This window comes from Mastomys coucha, unplaced genomic scaffold (assembly GCF_008632895.1).
Source record: "Mastomys coucha isolate ucsf_1 unplaced genomic scaffold, UCSF_Mcou_1 pScaffold8, whole genome shotgun sequence".
Lineage (NCBI taxonomy): Eukaryota > Metazoa > Chordata > Mammalia > Rodentia > Muridae > Mastomys > Mastomys coucha.
In genome coordinates, this window is record NW_022196914.1 from 65,122,934 (window position 1) to 65,145,488 (window position 22,555).

At 37.4% G+C, this 22,555-nt stretch overlaps 1 protein-coding gene and 1 long non-coding RNA gene across 4 annotated transcripts in view; one reads left to right on the forward strand and one right to left on the reverse strand.

The window, feature by feature from the left end:
- The window catches only part of LOC116083679, a 32,910-nt gene extending 27,624 nt beyond the window's left edge, over positions 1-5,286 (forward strand). Inside the window, exons 3-4 of the long non-coding RNA XR_004115857.1 lie at positions 2,772-2,855; positions 5,139-5,286. This is a non-coding gene — a long non-coding RNA (uncharacterized LOC116083679). The remainder of the gene's footprint in view (positions 1-2,771; positions 2,856-5,138) is intronic.
- Cwc27 (CWC27 spliceosome associated cyclophilin) overlaps positions 1-22,555 on the reverse strand; it is a 188,979-nt gene that overhangs the window by 83,915 nt on the left and 82,509 nt on the right. For all 3 annotated transcript variants that reach the window (XM_031360434.1, XM_031360435.1, XM_031360433.1), the window contains one exon: positions 2,742-2,839. In XM_031360434.1, the coding sequence (XP_031216294.1) occupies positions 2,742-2,839 (98 nt within the window). The remainder of the gene's footprint in view (positions 1-2,741; positions 2,840-22,555) is intronic.

Sequence of the window (22,555 nt, forward strand, 5' to 3'; positions counted from 1 at the left end):
TCTGGTTTGATGTGGAGGTCCCTGATCCACTTGGACTTAAGCTTTGTACAAGGAGATAGGAATGGATCACTTTACATTTTTCTACATGCCAATGGCCAGTTGAGTCAGCACCATCTGTTGAAAACACTGTCTTTTTTCCACTGGATGGTTTTAGCTCTTTTGTCAAAGATCAAGTGACCATAGGTGTATGGGTTCATTTCTGGGTCTTCAATTCTGTTCCATTGATCTACCTGCCTGTCAGTGTACCAATACCATGCAGTTTTATCACAATTGCTCTGTAGTATAGCTTAAGGTCCGGGATTGTGATTCTGCCAGAGGTTCCTTTATTGTAGAGAATAGTTTTGGCTATCCTGGGTTTTTTGTTGTTCCAGATGAATTTGCAAAAGACCTTTCTATTCCAGGAGAAATACTATCATATATTTAACATGATTTTAATATAAGAAACAACCCCTTGGGAAAATTACATATAAGATAGTCTTACTAAACTTATTTCAAGTCTCTACTGTCAATATAGCTTCTTTTTACTCTGAGTTCTATTTTAACTGTGTGAGCTAGTCATGAGTAAGTTAGTTCATCCTTTCCTTTACAGGTTGAACATTATGGATGATTTAAAGTTTTAGCAACTTCCTCAAATGTATACTCCATTGACTTAAAATTTTCAAGGTTTGCCTTCATTTCAAATCACTGGGAGATACAGTCCAAATAATCTCTGAATTACACTGCTATGCAGCTATGGGACACTACTTTTAAGGCTTACAACAACAATATGTTTCACAATTAATATACTGCTCTTTTGTATCGGTGCGTATATTCTTTAAGGCTAGATATATGATGTATGTTATTTTCTTAAACAGAACTCCAATAACCACTTCAAAATCTAACAGATAAAAACACTCCATGCTTTGCAAAAACATGAGGGTGAGCTGTCTGCATAAGATAACATTACAGCAGATTTATCACTGAAATAAAATTTATTATTATGTTAAATGGTAACTTATAGTATAACATCCAATTACCAAAAAAAAAAAAAAGGAAAAAAAGGAAGCAAAAAAAGGAAGTAGATTTAAGGTTTTCCATGAACATTACATGGTTTATTATGAAATAGTTACAAAGATTTCAGTGAAGTAGAATAGCTTTTTCTGAAGCTGGTCTTTTTTTTTTTTTTTTAATCACAGTGACTCATAGAATACAGAAACTCATATAACAGTTCAGTAGTGTTGTGATGAGCTTTATAAATGCATTAGACTTTCTATGTCTTACTGTAGAGTAAAACCAAACATAAATGCAATGGGTGAGATGGTAAAGAGCTTGTTACAATAAGTACAAGGACCCCAGTTAGCATCCCAGAACCCACGTAAAGCCAGATATGGTGCTGTTTTCAGTCTTCCTATGGTGAAACGAGATACAGAGACAGGAGCATCCCTGGAAGCTCCAAGGCCTGCTAGCATGAAGTATAGCATGGTAAGCATTAAGAGAATGCATCTCAAACAAGCTGGAAGGCTGAAACTAATATCTGAACTTGTCCTCTTACCTCTACACAGCTCCCTCCATGTGTGCACTTCTGTCCACATGCAGATATGCACAAACACACACATAACATTAAAGCAACAACAGTGAAATCCAGTAGGGATTTAATATAATTCAAATCAACACACAAATGTTTGTATGAGTCCTAGCATAGGTCTAAAATCCTTAAATGTCTTAAAGACTGTGCAATACAAAAAGAATGAAAAGTTTCTGTGCACTTTAATTCAATTATGTATTAAAGCAACACTAAGTCTTACCTGGTTTTTAAGTACTCTTTAAGCTTACTTAAAAGCAATAATCATGGTCCTGTTGGCATCCAACTTATTTTTCAGAAAAATTATCTCCTTATGTGAAAAATTACTTTTTTGGTAACTACCCAGAGCAAGTTTATTAAAAAAAAAACTCAAATCCGTCAATCCTCAAGGAAGAGGAGGAAAGCAGGAGGAGGTATCAACAAGGTCGAAAACAGAGGCATCAAGAGGGTGTAAAGAGCTGAGATGGTGGCTAATTTCCTGAAGTGCTTATTACTTAATGGGGAAACAGGAGGGCCTGAGTTTGGATCCCAAGTACCCACAGCAAAGCTGGGCGTGCTGGAACACACTTATAGCCCAAGCAAGGAAGGCAGAAACACAAGGCCCTCTGGGGCTTGTTTAGACAAGTTAGTTGCAGGTCCACATAAGGCCACTGTCAAAACAGGAAGTAGGTAGCTGATGAATGTCATCTGAAGCTGACTTCTGCCCCCACCACACACATTAAATAAAGGATAATGTCCTCTTTTGAATGCCAATCCCACATTCATTGGTGCTGACTACATAGAATGGGGTTGAGAGAAGATCAGTTTGGACTTCACATCTTTTGTTTGAAGTTTAGGGTTGTTTTTCTGTTTTTGTTTGTTTGTTTATCTTTTTCTTTTTTTAAGTTCTTGTGGGAAACTTTGGAGTTAATCCAAGGATAGACTCCTGTGGTAGAGGAGAGGAGTAACTAATTTTGATCCCTTTGAGCCTGGAAAATGTACTGAGGAAGCTTGTGCAAGAAGGTTGTGACAGTGAACACTTTCCACTTTCTGACATCTTAGCCTGCCGTATGTCTCCAGGATTTGCACTTTGATTTTTCAAATGTATCTTGAAATATCGATAAACTTTGCTGTTTTTTCTAAAAATAAATAAATAAATAAATAAAAATAAAGGATAATGCGAGCCGGACAAAGCCCTTACCTTCACTTTCTTTCTCCACTTTCGTGGCAGTTTCTTTCTTCTGTTTTGCTGCTAAGAGTTCCCGCTTTAACTGCCTTGCTTCTTTTCTGAGCTCTTCACTACAAAGCAAAAAAGGTATGTAAGTTTACAATATACTGACAGAAAAACTGGCTTAGCAAAAGCAGAACTGTTTATTTTTAGATGAACTAAATCAAAGAAAAATAGTCAATAAACTAACTTTCTGCTATGTATATGAATTTGTGGATATTATATAAGTTATCATTTTTCACAATAACAATGTAAGTATCTATAAATATTTTCCCTCTTATATATATGGGATAGAAGAAGGTAAGTGGTAGTTGAATGAGATACCCTCTAGAGTCTCCGGCATTTGAATAACAGGTCTCGGGTGGTGCTGCTTGGCTGAGGAGGTGTGGTCTTTCTGGAGGAAAGAGTGTCACTGGGGACAGGCTTTCAGAGAAAGACTCATGCCATGTTGAGTTCGCTCTCTTGGCTCCCTGTTTGCTGCTTTGAGATGTGAGCTCTAGACTGTTCCTGCTGCACTTCCCCAGTGTGGCAGTGATAGACTCTGATACCCCTGGAACCATAAGCCCCAAATAAACCCTTCTATATGCTGCCTTGGTCATGGTGCTTTCTCATAGCAACAAAAAAGGAACTAGTACAGTGTCTTAGCTAGGGTTTCTATGGCTGTGATGAAACACTATGACCAAAAAGCAACTTGAGCAGGAACAGGTTTTTTTGATTTACATTTCCATATCGCTGCTCATCATTAAAGGAAATCAGGACAGGAACGCAAACAGGGCAGGAGCTGTTGGAGGAGTGCTGCTTGTTTCATGGACTGCTCAGTCTACTTTCTTATAGAATCTATGACCATCAGCCCAGGGATAGAACTACCCACAATGGGCTGGGCCCTCCTCCATCAATATTTAATTAGTAAAATGCCTTCAAGCCAGATCTTAAGGAGGCATTTTCTCAATTAAGGTTCCCTCCTTTTGGATAACTCTAGTTGTGTCTCAAATTGACATATGACCAGCCAGTACATACATCTAGTGAAAACTGGCCCATTTTCTGAATTTATTAGTGACTTGAACACTAGTCTCAAGGGCTCTTGTGTCAAATCAAAACTTAAAGATGCATTTTTTTGAACATAGGGCCTTTGTAGGTATTCCAGGTTGACCTGGGGAAGGCTACATAGCTCAAAGTGGCCTTGCCCCTACTTCCTCCTCCTGTCTATAGGCATGTACTAGTATACTTGACATACACAAAAGATTTTGAGTAAGTACTGGTCCTCAAATCTGGATATACATAAAATAGATCGACTATAAACTTGTTTAATTACCAAAGTTTTACCGGTAATTACCATTTATTAAGCAATTATCACATGATAGTTGCATAGCTAAAATTATTTAAAATTTATTTGATTATTCAAAGTTTTTAGTTCTTTGGCCATAGTTTGTTTATTTAAGTTTTTAGGCACCTGGGGGAAGGGCTGAAGCAGAAGGACTACTGTGAGTCAAGGCATGTCTAGGCTATATAGTGAGATCTAGGTTAGTCTGGACTATAAAGCGAGACTGTGTTGTATCAACTCCCTGACCCAATTCTTAAAAACTCATCTAATGTCACATTTGGCATGTAATTTCCTCTTTGTGAAATCTTCCATGCTAAAGATTTCTAAAAATTAACATGTGGTGTCATGTGTAAAAATTGACAAGTCATTAGTGAAGTGACCTGTTTCTGCAATTCAATTTTAGGGCAGAATATTCAAACTTACTTCCTGACAAAAATTATTAACTGTTCCTACCATGCACCTTAGTCAGGCTATGGTTTACTACTCCTTCAGAATCCATGGGGTGGATTTTTGTCCTCAGTCATAGAAGAGGGATGGAAAGAACCTTAAGAGATAGCAAGTGGCTGGGTGGCAGAACACTCTAATAGAAGCAGGGAGAGAGGGGATGGGATAGGGGATTTCTAGGGGTGGGGGAGAAAGAACCAGAAAAGGGGATAACATCTGAAATGTAAATAAAGAAAATATCCAAAAAGAGAAAAGAAAAGAAAAGAAAAAGAAAAAGAAAAAGAAAAAGAAAAAGAAAAAGAGATAGGGAGTCCTTAGTACAATTGGAGGAGGCTGGCATTGGAAGGAATTTATCTTTAGCTTCCTGTTTCAAGACCTAATCTGCCTTTTGAACATGCTTTCAACACTGATGTTTAACATCCAGAAAGTATTTACAGCTATGGTGGGCTCTTGTCAAAGCTGTTAAGCTGTTTGCCTTTGTTATTAAATATATAATACTTATATATTTAATATTTATTTAATATATTAAGTAATATGTCTAGGTAACTAATACAAATTGTAGACATGTTATATCCTTAAAAGACAAGTATTTACTCTATTTACAGGAAAGCCAGACTGGATCAAGGATGCTTACAGAAGACTGGAAGGTCAAGCAGACATACACCCTAATCTCCAAAATTATTCAAGCCAACCTCAAGCCTACATAGTTCTACATTGATCCATCCTTACAGGCACATCCAATCAGCCCACAGCCCCACAAGGGCAGCTATGAATGAAGTCCAATACAAAGTTTCAAAGCCTCTTAAAACATTCGGATATTTTCCAATTTCTTTTTGTAACTTAATTTCACAGTATGAACTTTGTATATGATCATGTTATGCCACCATGTCAAAAGGCAGTACACTGCTTTGTGTAAAGCTTCCTTTTGGTCCTGATTCCCTCTGTAATACTTACTAACAAGTCCTAGGTTTATCAAAGTGGAAGGCCGTATAAATACGCAAGCTTCGGTTCTTTTGGTTTTCTACAAAAAAAGCCCCATTTTGTGTTACTTGGCTTTCAAGACCCTTAAACTATCCTTTCTAATCCAAGTTCACTATCTCTTAAATATTTTCAGTCTTCTGTTACTAACTGAGCTAGCAGTACTCTTAAAATCATCAAAACCACCTCCTTAGCTATACTTTATGGTCTACCCATAGATTGTAATCCCATTAACATCGTATTCATTCTGGATACTATGCTGATAGTCACTTTACTACTGTCATCATTAGAACTCCTAATTTTCTTGAACCATCTGGCCTTGCAGATATGACATAGCTGCTTGAAGTAACTGACTATGGGTCAGGTTGTCCCTTATCCATTCAGGGATAAGATACAAACCTCTACTGAAGGGTAAACTTAGATGTGAGCTGCCACCTGGGGCTTTGGCCCTGTAACAGATGCCCTTAGGATTTCAGTGTGCACTGAGGTTTGGGAGCCAATGGTTAGCATTCTACTGTAGAAATCATCTTTTCTCTTTTACAATTTCAAGCACTCTTACTCACTGATCCTTTCATTCAGCAAACAAACAAACTCAAATTTCTCTACAGTCTGACGGAATCAAGTGATTATTATCTTTACAAATGGACTCCATCCTGGAAAGAGCAGTTTATATATACAGTCTGCTTCATAATCTCTGGCAATCTATCCCTCTTACGTCTCCTGAACTGTTCCTATACCAACCAAATTCAATGGCCTGTGTTGAGATCTCTTCTTTCCAGATGGTCTCACTGTCATTCAAAGATGTTAACTACTTCCTTCCTGAAATTCTACCTAAAGCAGACTTGTCAGAATTCTGGAGTCAATTGTCTTTGTCTTAGTTATTCTTTCTCTTCTTAACTTTGTTGGAGTTCCTCATCTGTATGTAGTGGCACTTTAGTCTCATGAAGTCAAATACCATTCCTAGGTAGGTGACTTGCCAACCTGGTGTGACTGCTCTGCCTTGAGTGTGGTCCTCCTTACTAACTACTACACATTTCCATATAGAGTACCGAGAATGCCTCATGAAATAATATAGGATAGAACATATAAGCCGCTACAAATTATAAAAATGAGCTGAGCAGTGGTGGCGCACACCTTTAATCCCAGCCCTTGGGAGGCAGAGGGAGGAGTATCTCTGTTCAGGGCCAGCCTGGTCTACAGAGCTAATTCCAGGACTGTTAAGGTTACACACACACACACACACACACACACACACACCCTGCCTTGAAACTTTCTCCCCACCACCTCAAAAAAGTAAAAAGAAAATCTTTATAAATAATTTCATTATTTAAAGATATTTTTGTTTCAACATATAAAAAGAAAAGATTACGTTATATACAAGACATTTTCCTATCTATTGTATTAAGTCTTCCCAATCTGTTATCTATTTTACTCTTAAGGAGTATTGAAACTCTGCCTAACCACATTTCAAGGGCTCTGACCTAGACGGAGAGCCCGTCACATGTCTCAGTATAAACACACACCCTCAAATACAAACAGGATGTCTCCCCTGTTTTGTGAACAAGTCTATTTTTCATGTACCTAATGGTAGATTATCTATCTCAAGAGAAGACTTTAAACTTCTTCGGGACTGCTCTGTTTTCATTGGATCGGTGTTAAAGTACATATCACACACACAATACTTCCTCTTGGCACTTACCATCAAGGCCAACTTCAGGCTCTTGTATACATCTCTGATAACATAGTTACTTCCTTCTTCTTGAAGTTTGTGGACACAATCCTAGAAATCTCTAGTTTAGTCAGCATGACTAAACTGTATAGTCTCCTCTACCCACTAGACACTCCTGTAGTTTATCTGCTGGTTTTCAGTTGGCTAAGTAATTCAGTCATTCAGAGAATGTTTCTTTTCTTTTTTCTTTTCTTTTCTGTTTTTAAAAATTGGATATTTTCTTTATTTACATTTCAAATGTTATCCCCTTTCCAGGTTTCCCTCCCTCCTGGAAACCCCCCATCCCATCCTCCCTCCTCCTGCTTTTATGAGGGTGTTCCTCCACCCACCTACCCACTCCTACCTCCCTGCCCTCAATTCCCCTACACTGAGGCATCTGTCGAGCCTTCATAGGACCAATGACCTCTCCTTCTATTGGTGCATGACAAGGCCATCTAGAGGATGTTTCTTGAAGACTAAGATTATTTTGCAGATTGAAGAGCAAATGCTGCATTTCTATAGGCAGACAAATCGGCTATGAGATAATTTGAAGTATATAAAGAATGAGGCTAAGGAAGTTTATGCCACATAACACACTACTGCACCAGAAAAGAACACAGTTAATTAAGAAAATTAACTTTGATTAAGCAGTCTGGATCAAAAAAGTAGACCGACTATCACTTATCAATTGAGAAGTGACTTAGATCAGTTACTTCTCTGAGACTCAGTTCTCCTACTAGATAGTTAAGGATGGCTGGAAGATACTGAGTACACAATAGATGTTCAAAAAGTACTTATCATGTAGGGCAGATATGTAAAATGTTGATATTGCTTAGGACTGTTTATCATGTAGGAAAATTTATCATAATTTAAATGAAAGCCACCCTTAGTATCTATGGAGAATAATTTAATTCATAATTTGAAAGTGCAAAACAGTAAAAATCTATCCCTAATAGATTTGAATACTTTGTTGAAGTAATATAGCATAAACTGAATAAAAATGACTAAAAGACAAAGTCAGACAGAAAAGCATAGATCTACACAAAATATTATAAATTTCTCACTATGCTGAAATTCTCAAGTGATTGAGGACTTTCAATGTTGTAAAAATCGTTCAGACTGGTAAAATATCACATTTGTCAAAGCTTCTGGAATATAACTCTTGGAATAAAGTATAACTTTAAAAATTAATATTTAGATCACAATATAATTTTAGGGATCCCAATCTTACATTCTCTAGAATATAACCCCATCCACAGGCAAGAAATATGTTTAAATCTGTTAAAACAAAAATGAAAATTATAATCTTGAAATATATATCAGTATGTACTGCCAAAACTGTGGGCCTGCTTTAGGGTCCGAAAAAGTAACTGCTCAGCCTTTTCAAGGCCTACCTAGTTTCTGTTTAGAAAATAAGAGAAAGTGTTTTTATAAATGGCTTCTGCTGTTATTAAGTCTAAGGTAAGTTTTTTTTCCAATGGTATGTTTTTAATTATATATTCATCTGAATTTTAATAGTTTGAATACAACACTATTAACCAATAATTAATTCTGTACTGCTCTATGTATACATTTTAATATAATAAATCTACAATATCTTGCCTTCTTACTAGAGATTACTAATTTATTCAATAATATCTAATATTTACATGTAGCATTCTAGATACAGGCACAGAAATCAAGGTAAGAAAAAAAAAGATGGGAATCTAACATCAATAAATTCTTCAATTCAGTTACTTTGCTAATGACAATCTTCTTAATAACATGTAATACAGGCACCGTGTAGGTTAGAGGCTGAGGTTTATGGAGAGTAAATACCACTATTCACTGAGGAAACTAGAAAGTAAAAACAAAAATCTATAAATTCTAGACTCTGGTCTTTGTAATACAGCATACCAACACCAACACAAACTCTATGAGGAGATTGCATTGCAAAGGGCATAAACCTTGTCCATCAATAATGAAAGCAGTGCATGATTAAAAAGTAACTAAGAAATGACTGAATCACTTAGAAATTCAGTGACAGAAAGATTTCTGCAGGCTAAGTGAGAGATGATTTCACAGAAGAGTCATGTGAACTGGACCCTAAACAATAGTTAGGAATGTGCCATGTGGAGCCAGTATGAAGATGTGTCCAACTGGTAGCTTTAAATCTGGACAGGAAATCACAAAAGAACACACATGGTAATCACCCACTGATAAGTAGATATTAGCCCAGAAGCTCAGAATACCCAAGATACAATCCACAGACCACATGAAGCTCAAGAAAAAGGAAGACCAGGTGAGGATACTTCGATCCTCCTTAGAAGGGGGAACAAAATACCCATGGGAGGAGTTACAAAAACAAAGTGTGGAGCAGACTGAAGGAACGACTATCCACAGACTGCCCCACCTGGGGATCAAGCCCATATACAGTCACTCAAACCAGACACTATGATAGATGCCAACAAGTGCTTGCTGACAGAAGCCTGATATGGCTGTCTCCTTAGGAGCTCTACCAGTGCCTGACAAATACAGAGCTGGATGCTCTTAGCCAACCATTGGACTGAGCACAGGGTCCCCATGGAGGAACTAGAGAAAGGACCCAAGGAGCTGAAGGGGTTTACAGCCCCATAGGAGGAACAACAATATGATCTAATCAGTACCTCCAGAATTCCCAGGGACTAAACCATCAACCAAAGAGTACACATGGAGGGACCCAGGGCTCCAGCTGCATATGTAGCAGAGGATGACCTAGTCGGTCATCAATGGGAGGAGAGGCCGTTGGTTCTGTGAAGGCTTTATGCCCCAGTGTAGGGGATGCCAGGGCCAGGAAGCAGGAGAGGCCAGGTTGATGAGCAGGGGGAGGGAGTAGGGCATAAGGGGTTTTCCGAGAGGAAACGAGGAAAGGGGATAACATTTGAAATGTAAATAAAGAAAATAATTTAAAAAAGGAAAAAATAAATCTGGACAGGAAGAGTAAGAAAGAACAAAAAAGTTAATTGATTCAGTAGATAGGAGTGCTAGACATACATGCTGGACAACTGATTCTACCCCTAGAACACGTGTGAAAAAGCTAGATTTGAGCCAGGCAAGGTGGTGCACACCTTTAATACTAGCATTCAGGAGGCAGAAGCAAGTGGATCTTTATGAGTTTGAATTCTAGGTCAGTCTTCTTTACATAGTGAGTTTCTAGGTTAGCCTGGGGTATTCAAAGAGATCCTGTCTCAAAACAAACATAAAATTCCATTCCTCTCTTTCCTAGTTCTGACAAAGCCGCCAGAATGCTGGTGTCAGGATCACTTTGGCATCAGTTCCTGACTTAACTCTACCTTTCCTTTCACATCATGGTGTCTGTCTACTTTGAACTTAGCTTCACATAGATGTCAAATTCTACAATCCTATTCACCTGAGCTGTATGTAAAGTCTACTGAATTGAGCACTAACTTCCATAAATTATGCACACTTCTTTCTCAAGCACACTTCTTTCTCAAGCATTCAAGTCCTCTCATGAGCTAGCTTCAAAACACATTTTCCTACTTTATCTTCAATGTAGACTATACAGTTACTCTAAATTTCAGTCAAAACATACTAGTCATCATTATCTTGGCAAAATGTAAGCTTTGGCACACATGCCCTTTGCTCATGCCATTTCTGTGACTTCAGATACTGCTGTTTTACTACTGCCAGTTATTAAAGTCTTCATCTTTAAAGGCTTCATGGGAAAAGTGAGTCTTAAGCTGTGGCTCTACTCAGAACATACTATATAACAATGTCAGTGCAAAAAATAGTACACTACCATGTACTCAGAGGAAATTATGTCTGTAATCAAAATATGTCATAACCAATTCATGACTGTTAATTACAGGAGTAACTTAATGTGTGAGATTTTTTTTTTTAATTATAAAATGGAACTGAGTATCATACCAAGATTTACTCTTCCTGATTTTTTTTTTCCTTTTAAAGCTAATGTGAGGGCTGGAGATGTAGCTCAATTAGCAAAATACTAAGGATATGTCGAAAAAGCAACTATGTCCAGTTTGTAAAATGCTAAGGATATATATGAAAACCCAACTGTGTTGTACACTAACTTTAAAATATAAAGGAGATACCTTGAATGGGTAGATAACATTCTTCCCAGAAGTTTTAAGATATTAAATAGAAATCTCAGTGCCATGTGTGAGATACCTTCCTATAAGTTGTTGCTTAGAGATATTCCAGAGGCCCCCAATACAATGCAGGCTTCTGTATTTCTCTTGGTTATCCACCAGAACTAGATGATAATATTCCACTGCTGAAGGTTCCACATACTTTGGCTGTAGGGCACAGACAAATCAAGTTGGAACAGAAGTGGAAGCTCATTCCCTGCTAACTGGCTCTCAATACTATGAGAAGCTACATAGGGTGCTAGGAGAAAAATAAAATTCATGTTTTTTCCCAGCTATGAAAATAAACCTCCCAGGCAAGGTGTGCCCATTGGTTTAATTGTGGTGTGCCCCTTATGAGGGTAATTAACTGTTCTTTCCTGCATTTTAGGTCTGTTCACAGGAGGGAATTTATTCTTGGTATAGTAAACCTGGTAATAAACTCATGGCTAACTGGAGGTCTCCATTGGGTCTCTTCCCTCTGAGATGGGTAACCCTGTGGAAGAGGGTAGGAAAATCTGTGGATGAAGGAGACCATATGAACACGGCCCACCCAATCAACCAAGCAGGACTCATATAGACTCACAGAGACTAAAGCAGCAAGCACAGGGTCTGCATGGGTCTGGACTGGGTCCTTTGCACTTATGTCTGTTAGCTTGGTGTTTTTGTGAGAGCCCTAATGGTGGGATGGCATGTATCTCTGGCTCTTTCCCCTGCTCCAGTTGAGTTGCCTAGTCCACTCTTCTTATGAGTGTTTTTGCCTTTCTTCCTGTTTGGATGTCATCCCTTGGAGACCTGCTCTTTTCTGAGAAGAAAACAGAGTGAGTGGATCTGGGGGAGAGCCAAAGTAGGGGTAGACCGAAGAGGAGTGGATGAGGGGAAACTGGTTGGAATATATTGTTTGAGAGAAGAATCTAACGTCAAGTAAAAAAAAAAGAAAGAAAGAAAAGAAAAAAAAAAAGATCATGGTTCAAAAGGCCTCAGAGCAGCAGTTCTCCATCTGTGTGCTGTGAGCCCTCTGACCTTTCCACAGGGGTCACCTAAATCCGTGGGAAAGCATAGATATTTACATTACAACTCATAACAGTAGCAAAATTACAGTTATAAGGTAACAACAAAAATAATTTTATGGTTGGGAGTCACCACAACATGAAGAACTGTATTAAAGAGTCACAGCATTAGGGAGGTCGAAAATCACTGCCTCAGGAGGAACCTACTACTGTTCATTTGCTAAACGGTCGGTCACGCTGTCCAACTGTCCTTGAAATAATTATATTTATACTCATAGGTGAGCACTACTCTAAACTTTGATTGGGAAAACTTCTGGTTGTAGTAGGCAGTAATTAAACAGAGATTCAGAACTGGCCAAGGTGCTGAGACATCTATACTATACCTCAAAGGCCCAGGGAACATTGTAGAAGATAAGAATAGTAAAGAGTGCTTTGAAATGCTATCTTGTAGATAAGACAGTTGTTGCAACCATGATGTTGACATTTGTGATCATTAACTGCACAAAGATGAGCCATCAACACTTATCATGAATGGGGAGGACCACCAGGTCCCTTCTCAAAAGTTGGTGGTCAACTGAGGGTTACTGAGAAGTGGTTTAGCTGCTGGTAAACTGCTCCTGCTCAAGCAAATAACCCACTACTCATGTTCATGTAACCAACCTTAATTAGGTTCCATGGGACACAAACAGAAAGATATGAAACCCAATATCCATGTTAGAATCCTAAATCTTAGACAAAACATTTGAACATATTTAGGCAGGGTTATTTATCAGTGATCTAGGGTCAACATTATTGTCTAGACACAAGAAAGCAATTAATCCTTCAATTTAGTTTTATCAACACAAGAAAACACTGGGTAAGATATACATTAATAATTCTGAGCTATATCATCAAATATTTAAGTGTAAATAATTGTTGTATGCAGGTTATTTTATTTCAAATCTTTTGGCATTAGGACAGTAAAGCCCATTATGTATTAAATTATTTTATCTTAGTTCTCACATCTAAAAATTTAGTAAGACTTCAAATAATTTAATATTCATCTTGGACACAGACACAAGTTAGAAATAATATGAGTAAGGGCAGAACTACACACTGGCTCAGACACCCAGTTCTTAATGCACTCTGCTCTCCACTGTGAGCTGCCCATACAAGGAAAAGTTCTTGTAGATTTGTCTAGCTTTAATTTTCCCCTACTATTTATCTCACTTTCTTCAGGTACCACGAATGTTCCTTGGAGGGAAGATGAATTTATACCTGCTCTTTTTTTTTTCTTGTGCAATGATAGGTATCATAATAGAAGTTGCTGAATTCAAACAGTGACCATCACTAATATTTACCTTTAAAGGTAAAAACATTATCCAACCCTGATTCTTTTCTTTGCCTTTAAGAGAATTTTAGTCCAAAAAGGAAACACATGAGTTTCTTATATAAGATAATAAATAAATGTGCTTATAGTCTTCATTAAGGAAGATGAGTAAACACTAGTCTACTATAGACTGCTGTTCTTGAATTATGGAGTTAACACTTTAAGTTAGCTTAAGCCTGCTATTTCTCAATGTAAGAATTCTTAATACATGGAAATACCTGGCAGCCAAACAGTACAGCTTTATGACTGTCAGTTTGCTGCTTTAACCACAACAATATCAATTTAGTCATAATGAGACAATAACTTGGCTGTTGATAAAAATCATAGAATTACTACAATACAAGCCCTTCATAGGTAGCTTATGATGGCTCTATTGGTCATTACACTTTAAATGTGAACTTAAGAAAGAGGCTGATTTATTGAAGGAAAGATTGATTTAGATTTAATATTTTTAACTGAAGGAATATCATCTTACTACTTAATTTTTATACTTAAAAGATTAAAATAGTTTCTGTTCTATTTATGATATATAATTACATAATCTAGACTGTAAGAGAATCCTGGTCTTCCATTAACTGATAGCCTTTGCATTCCAAGAATAACAGATTTTTTTCTTAAGGCATTTAAAAATAATAGTTTCAGAGCTGGGGGAATGGCTCAGCTGGCAAAATGCTTGTGGCATAAACATGAGAAGCTGGTGAAAAAGAACTCATATAAAAAGGCAAGCATACCAGTGTCCATCTGAAATTTCAGCATTAGGCATGCAGAGACAGGAGGATTCCTGGGCTCGCTGGCCAGCCAGTCTAGTCAAATACTTTAGCCCCAAGTTCAGCAAGAGACTGTACCAAAAAAACAGGGTGCAGAGTGCTTGATAAAGACATCAGATGTAGACCTCTATCTTCTACACACATTTCTCATTGTGTTTTCACTTCTATGCACACATTAATATGTGTACACACACACACACACACACACACACACACACACACACACACTTCCAAGTAAACAGAACAACCCATTTTAATCAGTGTTTAGAATAAGATAGATATGTATAGAGAGAGTGATAGGAACTGACAAGTCCAGGAGGGGATCTGACTTATTCAACTAGCATAGGCACAAGCAGAAAGCATAAACAGCTGATTTTATAATGAAAGGCTAAGAATGTCGGCCTGCAGTCAGGTAAACTTTGAGACAAATTTTTGACTTGACTAAATTTTTAACACCATGTCATGCCAAAGACTGTCAGATCTAAAATGGAATAATGTTTACCATTGGATAAAAGTTAGATGAAAGACTTTTACCCACTTCTCAAATACTTACTAAAGGATGCTAAAATTTAAAAACCAAAAAGGGGCTCGATTTATATTTTTGAATAGTGAATTCTCCCATTATGGTTTCTCTGTCTTCATTTGAGAGGTAGCTCTATGGTTACTGCACCTTGAACTCTGGCTTAAGAAAGGACCTGTGAGAATACATGTAACATGTATGCAACAGTGTATGGTTGAGAAAGAAGTTTTGACAAAGGATAATTTGGAAATCCTTTCCAAAGGGACATTCCTTGCCATGAACATAGCCAGAATGGAAATACTCTCCATCTCTCTATTTGATTTACTCAGGTGGGCTCACTTTCATGGGGCGTGGAGCTTGAGCTCACCAATTCTGGCTGGTCTATCTGGCCAACTTGCTCAAGGAATCAATCACCTGCCTCTGTCTCCTGGGTGCTGGGATTATAGATGGCCACAACACCTGCCCACCCTCTACATGGGTTCTGGGATTCCTCATCCTGGCATGGCAAATACTTTATATACTGAGCCATCTTTCCATTTCACTAGGCATAATATTAATAGAAAAAGCTGAAATTATTTCTAAAATAAATAAATAAATAAATCTAACCAGCTCCATTTACTACAGAATCTTCAAGAAGTTACTCAGTATGTAGTTAGTGCTTAATAAACAGAGGCATAAACCAGGAATAGTATGAGAAGACCAACCCTGGAACTACCGAAGGAAAATGTAGAAGCTTAAGAACAGGATTTCTTAATAAATAGAGGACATTTTGTGAGAATAAAAATACATTCCAAACATAGCACATATAATAAAATCAGAGAACATAACATTAGACAAAACAACATACACATAAAAAAGATGAGGTCATATCGTGAGGTCTATATCCACTGGAAATAGTAACCTTTAGAAATGACTGAAGATTTTCCATTTGTCACAGAGTTCTTTACCGACACTAAAATGCTTTCTACATTATGTAAAAGAATGAATGTGTGGACAAACAGTTTTAAACACAGTACACATGATATGGACTAAGTAAGAGAAAAGGATGAGGTGGAATTTTTATTTTTTCTGACCACCTGGTCTTTTATCAGCATGGATTAAAATCATACAGAATGGCTTATGGAAGACCACAAAGCTCAACAGTTTTGCAAAGTGACTTACTTGTGTATAGGCAGTCTTCTTAAATCATTAAGAGTCCACATTTTAAGTTTGGTGATGTTGGTACTACCCTTCTCTCAGTGGAGGAACAAACACTGAGGCCCTCATTTATCTGAAAGCCAGTTTCGTGTGTGATGAGCAGAAAGGTCTGAGCTTCTTCTGAGCTGCCCAGGAACACGGTCAAACCCAAGTCATTCTGCTTCAGGTCTGTCATCAAATACATCTTCCTGAAGATAACTTCAAGGTGATAATGAGGAGGAAGAGGGTGATATTTACTTTATTTTGTGTTTCTAGTTCCACATTCTCCATTTTGAGTAGATAGGGGTTTCCCAGTCTATACTGTCCTTGTGTGCTCTTCTTCATCTGATAGTGACAACATCTAACTGAAAGGCTTGGTCTCTCCCAGTTCATTTGCCTCTCTGAATTATAGTCACCACGCACACAGATCTATGACTTTGTATGCAAACCAGAGCATGGTCATTTTTTAATCAAATCTTTATCGGGTTTGATCTCATGTCTTTGCTCTCGCACCCCTTAATTCTCAAAGTCCAAACTCAGGAGTACAGCTACACAGTTCTTCATAGTCTCCCATTTACTCTCATCTCGACTTCTTGCTTCGTCCTTTATATGTAGTCCACACATTTATTTTTTTATTTTTATTTCATGTCTGTATGTGCCTCAAATGTGTACAGCGTCCTGGGAGGCCAGAGAAGATGTTGGGTGTGGCAGTTGTGAGCCACCTGACCTGGGTGCTGGGGTGACCTGGGGTCTTTTATAAGAGCCATCGCTCCAGACCCTACTGCACTTGTTTAAAAACCACAATAGTTCCTAGAACCTATCACAATCATGGTGCCCAAGGCCCTCCTCCCACCACTTCCCCTTTCCCCACAACTCATATATGTCATCCTTTAATCATGACTTCCAGGACACATTCTCTACAAAAATATCTCTCAACTCCAGTATGGTACTCAAGCCCCTTTGTCTATCCATGTCATGTCATACTTCAATGTCAGTTTACTGTTTTGGTATGGCTTACAGTCAAACAGAACTGCTATTTCACTTTGCAACTCAAACAACTAGCAGAGGAGCTGAAGGTGTTGAGTACTCAATGAATATGCCACACTGACTAAGCGGTTAAATATTTAGCTAAATGCTAACTATTGTTTTAGATCATCCAGTGTTTTGATTTTCATTACTAAGTAGGTTTTCTAAAAAGTATACTTACCACTATACACACACACACACACACACACACACACACACACGCGCGCGCGCTCTTAACTCTATATAAATATAACTCGGTTTCCTTAACTTCTAGTAATATGTATCAATAATAAGTTTCAGGTATTGATTGCAATAATCCTAAAGTGTTCAAGTATCTGCATACGAACATAAGGGTGCACTGGGTGTATATTACAATATTGCATACTTTGGGAAGTTTCCAGTAATTAGGCCATATCTTAGACATAATATTAAAAACCAGAGTGTTATTCCATTTATATAATCATATATTCAAAGTTGTGTGTATATGCCTACATACAAAAACAAAAATAAAGGTATCAAAAATGAAACCAGTGGTTAGCTCTGCAGAATGTAATATATGACTCAATGATTTTATAAATTATAATGTCTGATGACAAAGATACACTCACTTTTGTTTAGAAAAGAAATTTCTGGTAGGAATATTTTAGTTCTCACAATAGATTCCTTCTGTACCCTTCTCTAGAATTAAAATACTAGATGTAGCTAAGAAGTTAAATTTAATCAAATAAAAATATTCTGGTATTCAAGACATTTAATGATTATATATTTAATTTCTACCATGGTTTTACTTCCTATCACATATTTTTCAAATAAATTCAGTAAGTCAAGAACAGAACAAAGGATGTAGCATGCCTCACTCAGAATAAGTGAATTTTATCATACAGTATGTTCTGATTTGTACTAAGTAACAAATCTATTACTACAATGTATTTACAGGGGCTTTCAGTGCAGGTTCCTAAGATTTCTATTGATGGTCCACTACCCACCACCTTAGAAACTGGCTATATGATTGATAATACTACAGGTCCATACCAGCTGAAAGAAAGAAAGGAAGAGAGAGAGAGAGAGGAAGAGAGAGAGGAAGGAAGGAAGGAAGGAAGGAAGGAAGGAAGGAAGGAAGGAAGGAAGGAAGGAGAGAAAAGAATAAGAATGCTCCAGTTTTAATGTTCTCCCTTCAAAGAAACACTCTGGAAAGGACTGACACATGTCTGGGACGCCTTAGCGTCTGTATGAATTACTAAGCCAGTATGCACTTAGCCACTAAGAAGGTAGTTTTGGAGATTTAATATAAAATTGAACCTCTCTTTCCTTTTAAACTTTCCCTTCCTGATAGCTATGGGGAGGAGAAAGAGGAGAGAAGAGGTAGAAAGGAGGAAAGCGGAGAAGAGGAACTCATGTAATTATGTCCTCCAGGAATAAACAACAAAACCCTAAATCTAGAGAAGGAAAAAAAGGAAAAGGAAGAGGAGGAAGAGGAAAAGAAACCTGCTTTTCTTCTTTTCTAAAGCTACAGGGCCACACTGTAAATAACGTGGCAGTTTGTGGACACAGCAGGCTCTAGGGCGCCTGCAGAGGCCATCATTTTGAGCTGTCTGACTTTTATAAAACCACTCACTTACACTTAAAGCTTTGCTCTAAATGAATTTTCAGATTGTTTCTAAAAAGCTGAAGGGATTTAGCTGAGACAAGCTGTAACCTCAGAGCCACCAGTGGCCTTACAGAAGGGCTGACTCATGCCAAGGTTGCTGCAGGCTTGGGTCTTCTTTTCCATGATAGACAATCTGGCCCTGGCCTTCCTATTCCTCTACTACCTGGCAGGCAGGCAGCATGCAAACCTTGCCTGACCTGCTAGACCACCCCCCTTCAAGAGGATGAGAACAAGAAGGGCCAGGAAAAGCACTTTGGAAACTACTTGCACCTAATAAAACATATTTTAATTTAACTAACATGAAATCCAAAGTGAATTCCATCAGTCTAAATGGGAAAGATGCTTTATTTATATTTATTTATAGGAGCTATTAATTTAGGCTTGATTCACGCCTCATGAATAAAGCTACCAGTTTATAAAATACACTGCACATTGGTCTTCATGAGCCCTTACAAATCTTTAATAGACCAGTAGGTCATGTGGCAAGATTCAATATTTACCTTTAATTTTGTGACTAAACAAAACTTTTATAGAAAAAGTTCAATAAAATTATAATCAACAAAATAATATAATTAGAATTCATGCTTTTTTTATTCCTCTAGTTCAAAATTTCTCCTAAGAACAGATAAACTTAGGGGATTGACGGCCACATCAAAATCTAAAATGATGAGACTGGGGAAATGGCTCAGTGGGTAAGAATATGTGGAGTAAAGGCAGAAGTCCCTGAGTTCAAATTCCTAGCACCCATGTAAGAGTCAGCCATGCCCATGTAGACCTACCACTGGGAGGCAGATACACACAGATCCTGTGAGTTCACTGGCCAGCAAGTCTTAGCTAAAACAGTGAACTTCAGGTTCAGTGTGAGAACTTGTCTCAAAAATAACAATAGTAAAATAATAGTAACAATAATAATATGAACAGTGATTAAGGAATATACATTTTATGTCCTTGATCTGCATGTGTACAGGTGCACATATGTCCATACACCAAGTATGCATATAAAACATATATCACATGATCTAGAAAGATTATACTTTACACGTATAGTGTGGATAATTATAAATAATGGTGTACAGAAAGATAAACTGGTAAGAAACAGCTAATAAGTAACACATTAGATAGAAAAGAGTATACAATAACTAGATCTAGAGAGATTATACTTTACAGATATAGTGTGGATAATTATAAATAATGGTGTACAGAAAGATAAACTGGTAAAAAACAGCTAATAAGTAACACATTAGATAGAAAAGAGTATACAATAACTAGAGCCACAAAGAATAGACTGGGGAGAACAAAACTAACACTTTTACACCCATTAAACTGTCAACACTAAGACAAAAGCTATAGTGAATATATAACACTAAAGACCACACAGGAAAAAAATAGACACAGGTACATTTTTGGTTGATTATTCTTTAAATAGCATTTCTAAATGTTTTAACAAATACTAGAATCACCTGATGTCTTGCTAAAATTCATAATGCTGACTCCAGAGTGCCTACCACAGCTTTAGAGTGGGGACTGAGACTTCTCTCTCTAACACACACTCTGGAGAACTGGTGCAGATGGTCTGGTGACTTTGAGGACCACTGGTTCAAAGAAGTGTTACATATGTAATACATAGTTTTATTAATATTCTTCCAGTTAAAAAAACTGTACAAAGCACTACCAGAATTATTTAGCTACTTTACAGTTGTTCAAAATTCAATATATTGATAGTTGGACATACTAAAAATTTAGGAGACAACTAAGAAATGTCTTTTCTCTCAGACAAAGTCATTATCAAACAAATTTAGATTCTCCAGGACTCAGATAAATGGTCCTTCACTGCACATGTAACTGAAGGAGTTTTCAGATGATTTTTCTAATACATACGTTAAAGGGGATAGAAAGAATGTTTTGGGTGAGGAGGGCAGTCTCTGAAGTTTGCACAACTTTATGAATTATCAATATGCCGTGTCTGCTTTGGGGGTGGTGCTTTACTCAGGATTGAGAATTTATATGTGGTGTATTTATAATAATAAGTTAGTTCAAAAGGGCACAAAACTGGTAATTTGGTAATGAGTATTCAATGCTACTGTGTCAAACACACAAAAGCAGATCACAAACAGGTTCTGGAGGCCTAGAAAAACCCTTCCCTTCTCCTCGTCTTTATGGAGCCATTTGCTGAGAGGAAGTCAGTCTGCTATGTCAAACAGTAAAGCCTGGTCAAACTTTACATCTGAGGGCAAACCTACCAAGAAGTGCTAGAATATTATGGCTGAGATTGCAGTCTCATGTTTCACTGGTTTGCAGGATAACTCCTTACCATCAACTGGATATCTGTCACAGGGCTTAACCAGGCTTCCTCTGCTAGGACCACTGAGTTTGTATATAAACTTAGATCCACATCTTCCATGAGGTTCAGATTCTGACTGACTGGCTTTATTCTCTCAGCTGTTAGGAGCAAATTAAAGATAAAATACTAATTGCTATCAACAGATTTTATCTTGTTTGAATAGCCATAAGAAAAATATACCAATAATTTAGAAAGGCAGACCTCTTTTTGTTGTTGTTGTTATTGCTGTTGCTGGTTTTATTGGTGTATTTGTATTTATTTTCAACTTATACAATGAATCCATGGAAGGAATATACTTTTTTTTTTGATATTTGCACATTTGTATGTATTACTGCATTATCCACAATAGCCAGACATGGAACCAGCCTAGATACCCATGATTCACTGAAGGGATAAGATAAATGTGAAATATACACCCAATGGAATTTTGTTTTAGACATAAGAAATAATGAAATTATAAATTTGCATGAAAATTGATAAACCTGAATAGTATTGCATTAAGTGAAATAATCTTTTTTGTTTTGTTTTTAATTACTATTTTTTATTAGATATTGTCTGTATTTACATGTCATATTATTTCTCCTTTCCCAGTTTCCCCTCCAAAAAGAAAAGAAAGAAAAAAAAAACCCAAAACAACAAGAACAAACCCCTGTTGCCTTCCCCCTCCCCCTGCTTGCTATCCCACCCTCTCCCACTTATTAGCCTGGCATTCCCCTACACTGGGGCACGGAAGAAAGGCAGACCTCTTAAAGTGTAAATTCACATTGCAAAAGTACTTGTGAATTAAAGTTGCACAATTTATTTATAACAACTACAGTAACAATAGCAAAAGCAGATACTGTGTATACTTTCTCATTCATAAGCTCTATGTACTTTGCAACCTCAGAGACAAGTCTGCACTGTAGTTCAAACATCACTAGCTATGCCATACACAGGAAGTTTGCACACACTCCATAGGGTTACTTCTTAATATGCAAGAAAGAGGAATGGCCATGGGGAGGGGCTTTCCACAAACCCTGACTTTAGTGTTACACAACTTTCCCTTACTCTTCTCTATACATGCCATGCAGTGAGCAATCAAAGGCATGGGCTCTCTATGGAATTCTTCATCCAAGGGTGAAATACAGTCTCTTCCATACATAGGAAACAATCTCAAATATTAGTCCACAAACAAGCCTCAACATACTTAGAAGGGTTAAAAATCAAACAATGTATGTTCTTTGAAAACAAGAAATGATATCTGAAATTAAGAAAAAGAAATACCGGAAATTGGACATAGTTCTACCAGAGGACCGAGCTATACCACTCCTGGGCATATACCCAAAAGATGCTCCAACATGTAATAAGGACACATG